We start from the raw sequence: 12,146 nt of genomic DNA on the forward strand, positions 1-12,146 counted from the left end.
TCCACCAATCTTGACCCCACATTTCTCCTCATAGAGCCCAGCCTCCTGGATAATCTGTTCTGCATATAGGTTGAAAAGGTATGGAGATGGGATGCATCCCTGGTGTACGCCCTTCCCAATTTTGAACCATGCAGTGGCTTGAGTTTTTATAACATGTCAGAACCTTCTACTTCAAATTGAATATAGAACTATTAAAGAGCTTTAATATTTAAACTAGAACCAGTAGCTTTAATATTGGTCTAAATGTTAGTAAAGCTTCCCGCTCCCCTTAAGTGAATAAACCTTACTACTAAATTTTCAGACTTATCTTCTAAATTTCTAAGTACTTTGTTTAAGGAAGGGAGCTTTGGTGGCATAATGGATAGGGAATTGTGCTGCCAAACCAAAAGCAGGCAGTTCAAATCCATGAGTCACTTTGTAGGATAAAGATAGGTAGTCTCCTGTGTGATTTAAAGCCTCTGAAAATCCTGTTGGAGGGGAAGCTGTGAGTTGGTTCTGATTCATTGTAAATGAGAAGAGAAAATGAGATGTTTGAAGAGTTACCTTAACATCTCCACTGTTTTTCAGTACTCTTTTTCTGATATTTAACTGAACTGATTAATAATGATTATAAAAAGAATGTGTCAATAAATTGATGATTGGAGGATCGCAACAGTATGGCACGTTATTTATAAGCAGAGACACCCGCACTGGTTATACATTTAAGATCAATTCTTATTTTTCTGTCATGAGTTATTCAGCAGAATTTGATATTCTTATCATAGCTGTTGTGATTTTGGTTGCATTTCTTTTAAGAAGTCTTCAGTAGTGGTCAGTTCATATAATTTCAGATGATGTGTAATGTAGAAAATGTCTATAATGTGATACATTTTCATTGTAAATTGGGGTTTATTTTTATTCCATGTAGTTTCTAGCACTCTGAGGAGGAAAAAAGAATAACTCATTTTTATTATTCAACTTTTCTCAAAAGTAATTCTAAGCAGAAATGTGAGAATAGAGTCTCTTTAATAATACTAAAAAACTGGAAGAGAATAAAGGACATACGGCATCTTTTCATGAACAGCATCAATAATATTAATTATTACAAAAACTGCATGGTTGATATTTCTCTGCTTGTGAGATATTCCATTGGAAGAAACTAAAATCTTAAGTATTGGCAGAATCTGTGTTTTAAATGCGCTATTGGCTTTGCCTTAAACATAATTGTTTTTGAAAACTAGTGATAGATTATTTACTAACTGGTGGTGGTTTAAAAAATATTGATTTGTTGAATTCTGCATTTCCCTTGGTGTGTTTTTTCCTTCTTCTGTCTCTTCTTATTCTGTAGATTCAGATCCAGGACATACAAGTGAAAATTGGGGGGAGAGACTTATATCTTCTTACAGGACATACTCAGGTAATTAGATTATCAGGTGCTCCTGTGTAGCCAGTGGTTTCTGTAATTTATAATTAATTACTGTTCTATAAATAACTTTTAAAACCAGTCCATAGATGTTTGGTTGAACAAATTAACTTCACGAGTGACAACAAATTACCCAGTTTTATGTTCTGAGATATCCAGACCCTCCTATGTAGCATGCAATATATAAGCAAGACTGTGGGATACCGCTACTTAGGATCTGTCCAGAACACAAAACAAAGTGAAGTACAGCTGCCTACTTTCTGTGGAAAGATTCCCATAATCAGTTTTATCGTATGCCTTTCTCAGGTTGTACCACATATACTGATTGTGATGGTGTCCTCTTCCTCTGAAGTCATCCAATGTCTTTACAAAACATAGTATTTAAAATATATTCCACTGAACTTCTTTAGTTTTTATTGACTCTGCTACTTAAGTTATATCTAAATTAAAAGTGGATGGAAACACCACATTATGTGAAGAAATGCTTGTATTACTGATTGCATTGAGGCCTTTTTGTTTTACTACAGTACAATGTTCTATGATTTAATTCACAAATGAAACAAAATAAGGAAATACTGTAATTTAAAGTGTAATTGTGTTCTCTTGTATGTGCAAGTCGGTAGGTTAAGTGTTTTGGGTGTCTTTTTTTTTTTTTTTCTTTTAAATAAGCTGATAGTTTTACCTCTGGGTTTTCCTTTATGTAAATACTATTTTTTAGTCCTAGATTATAAAAATACACAGTTCTCAGCAAATGACATTTAGGTATAAAAAAAAAACCCCTCAGATTAACCTTCTATTTCCAGTTAATGAGTTTGTGAGATTATAGGTTTGTTGCTTTGTGTGCCATTGAGTTGAAACTGACCCATAGTTGACCTCAAGTGGATTTTCAAAGGCAGTAAATCACACAAGAGGAAACTGCCTATCCTTCTCCCACAGAGCAGCTGGTAGATAGAACTGCATGCTTTTAGATTGACAGTGCAACTTCTTAGCACAACTTGGCCGCCAGACCTCCCTAAAATTATCCCAGAAGTTATTAATTGAGCTAATACTTTAATATTGTCTAGTTATCAAAATTATAGATAGGACCTATTTATATGAGTAGTACATTTAAAACACCTGCAGTTATCTTCAAGGTAGCATGCTTTTCTGAAATGGATCTCCTAAGCACTGAAGGAGTCCCTGGGTACCTGAAATAATTGAACACATGGCTACTGGCTGAAAATTTGTAGCTTTGAACCCACCAAGGGGCACTTCAGGGAGCGCTGGTGGCTCAGTGGCAAGGAATTTTGGTATCAACCCAAAGGCACATGGTTCAGATCCTCCAACTCCACTGTGGGAGAAAGATGGGCAGTCCTTTCCCATGCAGTTTACAGCCTCTGAAAACCCACAGGAGGGTCATCTAGGAGTAATTTTTAACTCAGCAGCAATTAGCAGCAACAGCAGAGCACTTCAAAAGAGAAGGCTGTCTGTGCTTCTGAAATGTTGCTCCAGGGTAGCCCTGTGGAGCCTTGATCTACTTTAACACCTGGGGCCACCATGAGGCAGAACCCATTCGGTGGCAGAGGAGAAGCACCAGGATGGACCTGTAAAACATGTGTGTGATGGAGCATCTGTGGTCTTAGTATAATACTAGAGCCAGCAGCTAAAAGAGAAAGACACTTAACTGTCAGAAATTCAGTTAGTTATTAGTAAAGACGCAGTTAATGTGATTGACTTAATTCATCTCTTGCAGTCCATTCCTTACACAGTGCTTTTAGGGAAAATGTAATATTCATTCTTTAATTTTTGAAACATTTAAGATTAACTACTTTACCAAAATGGGAGATAAGGCTTTGTCTTTTCTCCTTAATATATTTTTATTTAATTTGGCTATGACAGTGATGAGTTTCATAGTTTTTTTCTGACATTACCTGAAAAGAAAGTTATCTCTGAAGAGCCTATAGATCCTGCAAGAAAGAAGAATGTTGGATTGTTAAAAAGTTTATTGTTCTGTTGTCATTTGTTTTAAATAGTTTTAAGTAGATCTTTTCGATTTTTTCCCCCTTTTAACTAGTCTCCAGCCAGGATACCCTGGTTGACATGAAAGGTTAAGCACTTGTCCACTAGCACACAATGTGGGGTCAAACTCAGCCAAGGTGCCACAGAAAGCAGCCCGAAAGATCTGCCTCAGAAAACTCAGTGTTGGAGACCCAGTAGAACAGTCCTTTCTGCACATAAGAGGTCACCCTGTGTTGCAGTGACCCTGATAGCAACTAACAGCAGTCCCTAGGCATGCTGAGGGAAATTTCAAGTCTTTAGTAGACTGCAAAATGGGTACATTTTTCAGTGTACTCAGTTTTGTGTCTCATACATGGGACATGTTGCTAGGAGAGGCTGTTACCTGGAAAAGGACATCATGTTTGGAAAGGTAGAAGGTCAGCAAAAAAACAGAAGACACTGGCTCTATACCCCACACTACCCCCAGTGAGATGGATTGACACAATGAGTGTAGCAGTTATCTCAAGCATGTCAGAGATGGTCAGGATGGTAAAGGTTCAGGTCTTTTGTTCATTGTATTGCTGTGGTTCATACTCAACAACTAACAACAGCAATTATTTCATAGGAAGCTCCTGTAATTAGTAGTAAGGAGCTGCACTGCCATCCTAAAGGCTTGCAGTTTGAATCCACCAGCTGCACTGCTGGACATTCTCCTGTGTGATTTATAGCCTCTGAGTACTCATTAACATCAGTGCTTTAATGTTTTGGGTTGTTCCTAGGACAAATGAAAATGTGCTTCAGTAATCAAAAAGAAACATACTTAACACTTCAAATATATTCTAAATAATATTTTATAAGGTCAGAGGGAATGTGTTCTTCACAATATAAACCTCAAATAGTCAAACTCTTGTTGAATGTTTTAAACTTGAAACAGCTCACTTTGCTACATGTTAAGATAACACTTATGATCTTAAAGAGTAGTAGATTTATATAGACATGATTCAATTTATTGTGCTCCATAGCTACTGTGATATATCTATCTCTATCTCTATGTATCTCTATATCTCTATCTATATATCTGTATATCTCTATATCTATATCTATCTATATATATATCTGCCTGTGCCTCAGCCTTGCTTGTTGATACTTGTTTTACAATAGCATGTGCTCTTCTTGGTTTTTTTTGTCACATTTTGGTAATTATAAATATATTTCAAATCTTTTCATACTGTTACTGCACACTCAGTAAGTTGCATATGGTATAAACATAACTTTCATATGCACTAGGAAATAAACAAAAGTTCATGACTTATTATTATAGTAGTCCAGAACCAAATCTAAGCCCACAATATGGCCAAGCTATGCCTACAGACATACCTATAACCTAGATAACCTTACACCAGATAGCTTCTTTTCCTAACCTTTGTAAAACATGAACTTGTGCAAATTACTTAGGAAACTAAATCAGTTCAATAAAAATAACATTCATTTTGTATGCTAATATCTGATGGGAATATTTGGTTTTGTATTTGAAGTATATCCAATTTGTTAAATTTTTTTGTAAAAGATAATCATTATTTATTGGTGTTCTGGCCTTAAAAGTAGGTGAGTCAAATCCACCATCTACTCTGTAGGAGAAAGATTGGCAGTCTCTTCCCATGTAATTTACTGCCTCTGAAAACCCATTGGAGGGTCAGCTTTGAGTCAGTTATGACTCAACAGCAGTGAGAAAGAGAATAATTATGTATTCTTATTATTAGTTTTAATGAACATTAAAAAGATTTTGGATTTCCATTCATTCATTGTTGCATTTTTCTCTCTGCCAAACCCCTCCCCCCAAAGTTCGCTCTTCTCTTTGAAAAGTAAAAGAAAAATTTCTTCATTGGTATACACTCCCTGCGCCCCCCACCACTCTCCCCCCCAAGTACACTCCACTAGGCAACCTTCATTCCAGACGTATTCTTAATTTCTTAACAACAAAGAATGCTAATAATGAATTGAAAAGTGTCTCTTTTTCTGTGAGATGGAGATATATATATATATATATTTTCCCCCTGTATTTTATTCCCTCCATTCATCAAGTTTTATTTCTTTTCTTTAAAATATATTTTCTTGTCTATGTTCTGTAAAATTCTCATATTAATATTTTATTTAGGAGGAAATGATATTTATTTAAGTATTTTATTCCAGTGGGGAGCTATTAAAATAACAGTCGTATAGATCCATCCCACTCTGTCCACGTGAGGTAGCCATTAGTTGGAATTGAAAATTGACAATTGACAATTGTGTTTTCTTATTAAATATCAGAGAACAAAGGCATGTAGGAAATTAATGAGAGAAGTAATATCTTTATGGGGAAGAAAGATTTCTCCAAAAGGCTGTTGAAGGCTTTATAATATATTTAGTGTTAGAGCAAATACTGAATGGAGATGGAATTTATACAAAATTATATTATGATAGTTATACAATAGAGGTGAAAACAAGAATGAAATAGAATTATGAGTTAAATAAGCCTTGAAAATGTTTTGTTATGTATATATTTTACAAATACTCAGTAAAACCAGTCTTTAAGGAGGTACGGAATGTTCAGGTTTGTGAGCAGAGAAATTTGAACTTAGGCTCCCCGATTCTTTCTATGGTATTAGGATACTAGTTCTTAATTAACTAGGTGAATAGTGCATTGGAATAATTTTCATGTAGAGTTCTTAGGCACACTAATAACAACTAGCCTTTATTACTAGATTCTTAGAACTTTCTAAATTAATAAATGCTTATTTCTTAAGGTATTGTAGCTGCTGTCACATCTCCCTTGAAAAAGATACTATTTAGTTCTCCCACTCATCTTTGCAATTTTTTTCCATTTTCACTTTAATCTTTTTTTAAATTTTGCAGCGCTTTTCTTCAAGGCCTGACCCTTGTACTTTGGTCTATATTTCCACTTTTTTTTGTTGTTTCTTTCCACATATTTTTAAAGTTTCCCAAGAAGTCGATACTAATACCTAAACAAGTAATAGCCAGATATCAACATTCACTTGCACAGGACTACCTGCCTTAATTTCCAGAGAATTCCTTAAGAAAATGAAAATATCTGTATAATCTGTGAAATCAGTTTATCATTTTCCTACAGCATAATGAGAAATGCTGGTTGTGGTGTTAAGTCTGAGAGCTGATTTTGTGAGAAATAAGATACCTTTGAAATGGGCCTTGGTAATTTTTTTTAACTTTGCAGGATCTGTGTTAAGCTGCAGAATCTCTAATTAGAGGTTCTACACAGAACCACTGCTACACAAACACGCTCATTTGACAGTTTTCAGCTTTGATAAATGCCACTTTCTGTGTGGCTGGAAGTTGGGAATAGGTACACTGAATAGGTACTGTTCAGTGTGATGAAACCTGTCTCAGTTTTCAGCCACTTAGCTCTTCATAAGATTGTAAAAATCATTACTGGAATCAGGACAATAGTTTAAGAAATAGTAGGAAATAATTTCAACAAATATTAACTATATAGATTATCAGTAGTTAGGAATAAAACGTTAAATGATTTGAAAGAAGCTGTTTTAAAGATAATAATACTAAGGAATATTTGAAATGCTACATCTGTGGAAGGAACCGCTGGAGAAGCTCAATATCAGCTGTGAAAACTAGGCCGGGGACTGATTGTGGAACAGACCACCAATTACTCATATGCAAGTTCAAGCTAAAGCTGAGGAAAATTAAACCAAATCCACAGGAGCCAAAATATGACTTTGATTTCATACCACCTGAATTTCAGAATCATCTCAGGAACAGGTTTGAGGCCTTGAACACTAATGACCGAAGACCAGATGAGTTGTGGGAAGATGTCAAAGGTATCATCCAGGAAGAGTGCAAACGGTCATTACAAAGACAGAAGAGGAAGAAAAGACCAAAATGGATGTCAGAAGAGACTCTGAAGATTGCACTGGAGCGTAGAGAAGCCAAAGCACAAGGAAGAATTGAAGATACTAAAGAGCTGAACAGAAGATTCCAAAAGGCTGCTCGGAATGACAAAGCAAAATACTACAATGAAATGTGCGAGGAGCTAGAGTCAGAAAATCAAAAGGGCCGGACTCACTCAGCATTTCTTAAGCTCAAGGAACTGAAGAACAAATTCAAACCTAGAGTTGCTGTAATCAGTGATGCTTTAGGCAGAATATTAAATGATCCAGGAAGTATTAAAAGAAGATGGAAGGAACATACTGAGTCAGTGTATAGGAAGGAATTGGCAGATACAGAGGAATTTAAAGAAATAACATATGAGCAAGAGCCTATGGTGATGGAGGCAGAAGTTCAAGCTGCTTTGAAGGAAATAGCAAAAAATAAGGCCCCAGGAATAGATGGTATACCAATTGAAGTATTTCAGGTAACAGATGTTGCCCTGGATGTGCTCACCAAGTTGTGCCAAGAAATCGGGAGAACAACCACTTGGCCAACTGACTGGAAGAGATCTATATTTGTTCCCATTCCAAAGAAGGGTGACCCAACTGAGTGTGAAAACTACAGAACAGTGTCATTGATTTCACATGCAAGCAAGATTCTACTGAAGATTATCCAAAAACGATTAGAACAGCACATCAGCAGAGAACTGCCGGAAGTCCAGGCTGGATTTAGAAGGGGTCGTGGTACTAGGGATATTGTTACTGATGTTAGATGGATCTTGGCTGAAAGCAGAGAATACCAGAAGAATGTCTGTCTGTGTTTCATTGATTATGCAAAGGCATTTGACTGTGTGGATCATAACAAACTGTGGCTGACTCTGAGAAGAATGGGAATCCCAGAACATTTAATTGTGCTAATGCGAAACCTATACTTGGACCAAGAGGCGCAGTAGTCAGAACAGAGCAGGGTAACACTGCATGGTTCAAAATTGGGAAGGGTGTACGCCAGGGATGCATCCTGTCTCCATACCTTTTCAACATGTATGCAGAACAGATTATCCGAGAGGCTGGGCTCTATGAGGAGAATTGTGGCATCAGGATTGGGGGAAGATCTATTAACAATCTGCGTTATGCAGATGACACAACCCTGCTTGCTGAAACTGAGGAGGACCTCATGCACTTGCTGCGAAGGGTCAAGGACTGCAGCCTTCAGTATGGACTGAGGCTCAATGTCAAGAAGACAAAGATTCTCACCACTGGACCAATTGGCAGCATCAGGATGGATGGCGAAGAGATTGAGATTGTTCACAGCTTCAGTTTGCTCGGCTCCACAGTCAACACTCTTGGCACCAGCAGTCAGGAAATCAAAAAGCGTATCGCGATGGGAAAGTCTGCTGTTAGGGACCTCTCTAAAGTACTCAGGAGCAGTGGTGTCTCTCTGGAGACTAAGGTGTGCCTGATACAGGCCATGGTCTTTGCAATTGCTTGTTATGCATCAGAGAGTTGGACAATGAGTAGGGAGGACAGAAGGAGAGTTGATGCTTTTGAGTTGTGGTGCTGGAGAAGGGTACTGAATGTACCATGGACTGCCAGGAAAACAAACAGATTCATCTTGGAGAGGATTAAACCAGCTACTCCTTGGAGGCAAGGATTCTGGGGCTTCGTCTGACATACTTTGGACATGTTGCCAGGAGCGACGGGTCCTTGGAGAGGGACATCATGCTTGGGAGGGTGGAGGGGCAGCGCAGGAGGGGAAGACCCTCTATGAGATGGATCGATTCGTGGCTGGGGTAATCGGGATGGGTGTGTCAGAGGCGGTGCGGTTGGCGCAGGATAGAGCAGGGTTTAGGGCTGTTGTGCATATGGTCGCTATGAGTCGTAAACGACTCAACGGCACATAACAACAACAACAACAACAACAACAACAACACTGAAGAAATTAAATTTTGATAGAACAAAACACTAAAATATAAATTTTAATGGAATTTAATTTCTAAACGTTATTGTTTTTTTAACATGAAGAATATACCTTTTCAAAGCATTCAGAAAGGTAATCTGCCTGTACAGTGTAATAAAATTCCAGTGATCTTTTATCTGGCTACTACTACCACATGTACATCTTAAAAACAAGCAAACATACTTTGCTTTTGAATACTTTTACTTGTTGATGTCTTTATGTATTACTAATACCAAAGTCCTTTTTATTACTAATTCCAGAGAAAGAAGGTCCAGAAAAGAAGAAGGCAAAAAAAGAAGCTGCAAATAAGAAATCCACCCCAGTTAGCATTCTCTTTGGTTATCCACTCTCGGAACGAAAGCAAATGGCACTTCTTATGCAGATGACAGCAAGAGACAACAGTCCAGGTGATGCCTGCTACAATGCGTGTATTCTTCATTCTCCTTCTAGTCTTAACTATTATTTTTAACTAAATTTGATTCTTAGCTGGATTTAATCAGATTTTCACATTTATAGTTTTACCTTTATTTGTGTCAAAATTTGTTGTCTCTGTCCCCCCATGAGATTAGAAGCTTAAACATGGGCAAGGATTTTTGTACTTAATAAGCATTCTGTAAATATTTGCCAGATGAAATAAGTAATTTATATATGAGTTATTCAAACTGAGTAATCAGTTCCAGAGCGATGTGGTTTTACCTAATAAAATTTGTTTTATTCCATTTCCATAGACTACTTCCAGGTTTATGGTTTACTTTTCAGTTCACTAGCACTTGCTGAAAAATTGTATTTTGACAACATTACTGTGGTTAGGATTTGCTAAATTCTTTAGAAGTAAAAATATCTGTAGTATTATTGGGTACATTTAATTCACATGTGGTACTTCTAATTGAGCTTCTTGTCTCACAGGAAACTACTCAATTCTCATCGAATGCTAAAAAAAATGTCACACTGTGTTTTCAGGAAGAATCAAATATTTTGGCTCTAGATTCAGAATATCTTTGTTAGTGGCTAGGTAACCTAGTTGACCCTGTTAAAATGCACAGATACTGATTTTTTTTTCTGTGAACATAGACTTTGTTGGCTCTTCTTCTTTTTTTTTAAATTTTATTCTTTTGTGTGTGTATGTATCATCAAAATGGATCTGTTGCTATAGGAGGAGATTGTTCCTTCTTCTCCAGCAGAGCATCTGGTGGATTTGAACCACGTACCTGTGGGATTTCAGTGCAGTTTCCTGCCACTTAGGCCACCAGAGCTCCCTGGGTCTTTTAAAACTAGAAGAATGTGTTAATATTAAGAAATTCTTAACATTTCTAAATAACAGTTTGCATGAGTGTATCTAATATAGTAATGAAAACATTCTAGGTTTCCTGTTTCTCAGCTGTAGCATACTGTTTCCACCCAGTGCTAGAGAATGACTCGAGGCCAAATTAAAGATGGATCATCAATGTCTGTGTAAGGTTGAATTTGATCAGATTTAATAGTCTAATGGAAAGATTTTCCTTTTAAAAAATGGATATATTATTGACCATTCTCTTTATTCTAATGAATAAAAGAAAACAATAAAGCAAGGGGAGATGAGACAAGATGGCATGTTGGTGACATACTCTGCCCAACAAAAACCAAAACTGCTATCAAATCGATTTCCACTCACAGGGACTGAAAGACCTGCAGATGATAACTCAGTACAAAATGAGAACAGAAAGAATTAGATTAAACACTAATTGTAAAGAAAGGGACTGATTGAAAATAGTAACAGGATAGAGAGCTAGAGTAGTGCCCCATGTGGTGTAGGGCCTTTTTGAGACGCAAAAGACAGCAAGCACACTCAGTCAAGGAGAAGCCAGCCACTGAGGCAGAGGCACAGTGGATACAGATTTGGGGTGAAACCAGGTCGCATTCTGACAGAATGCTTGCTCCCACTTTCAGAGTGTCACACAATCACAGATAACACTCCAGACTACTCCAAGCACACACTTCTGGGCAACGATCACTTCTAATACCACAACCACAGAGGGACGAAGGTGACTTGCGGCACCATCCCAATTGGTTTTCATTAATTTTTTCCTGTCATTTCCTACCGTTTTCATATTTTATATTAATTTCTTTTTCATCTTCCCTTATTTTTAATTATTTCCCCTACTTCCTTTTTTTCTCTGCCTCATCTGATAGAAAATGAACATTATTTTCCCACTTGTCAGCCATGCCCACCACATCTACAACCCCACCATTAGGTACTCTTGGTACCACTGAGTTAGTGATCAGATAATGACCACCAGCTGCTCACTCCACCTACAGCTCCTTTTTTAAACAGCAAAGAAAAACTTGAGCCCGTGTTCCCAACAGTAACTCTATTTACCTAGAGCCAGTTGGAAAGTATTCCAGTGCTACAAAATAAGTGATCAAATAAGCATATCTAAATTCTACACATCTTTTTATTTCTTGACTGTAAATTATTGACATCTTCAGTCTTTTTTTTTTTTACTGATTGGTATTTTTTTTATTCATCCACCTAGAAACATCTACATATGGTAGTTTGTAATTCTTATTTTTAAAGCAATTTCATTTGACCTCTTCAATCCTTTATCTACCTTGATATTGTCTATTGGTTCAATGGTGAAGATTTTTGTTTTCTTAATGTTGAAATACAATCCATGTTGAGGACTGTGTTCCTTGATCTTCCTCGTAAAACCTTCAACTATTTTTTCTTTCTTTTTTTTTACATTTTATTAGTTTTAATGAACATTTTACAGAGATTTTGGGTTTTCATTCATTCATTGTTGCACTGTTTTCTCTACCCTCTTCCCCAGTTCGTTCTTCTTCTCCCCTCCCCGAATGTCTGTTTTAATTGTCTAATTGCCACAATGCTTGTCAAAGCCAGTTCTGATTAATCTCCTTTGTCAGTGTGTCCTTTGCC

At 36.9% G+C, this 12,146-nt stretch overlaps 1 protein-coding gene across 2 annotated transcripts in view; it reads left to right on the forward strand.

The window, feature by feature from the left end:
- The window catches only part of ANKRD12 (ankyrin repeat domain 12), a 193,013-nt gene that overhangs the window by 36,252 nt on the left and 144,615 nt on the right, over nt 1-12,146 (forward strand). The window contains exons 3-4 of one of the 2 annotated variants that reach the window (XM_006891417.1): nt 1,328-1,396; nt 9,493-9,639. In XM_006891417.1, coding sequence (XP_006891479.1) covers nt 1,328-1,396; nt 9,493-9,639 — 216 coding nt within the window. The remainder of the gene's footprint in view (nt 1-1,327; nt 1,397-9,492; nt 9,640-12,146) is intronic. The other variant, XM_006891418.1, reaches the window with a different exon arrangement.

The sequence above is a fragment of the Elephantulus edwardii genome, unplaced genomic scaffold, assembly GCF_000299155.1.
Source record: "Elephantulus edwardii isolate Elephantulus edwardi_28Jun2011 unplaced genomic scaffold, EleEdw1.0 scaffold00097, whole genome shotgun sequence".
Classification (NCBI taxonomy): domain Eukaryota; kingdom Metazoa; phylum Chordata; class Mammalia; order Macroscelidea; family Macroscelididae; genus Elephantulus; species Elephantulus edwardii.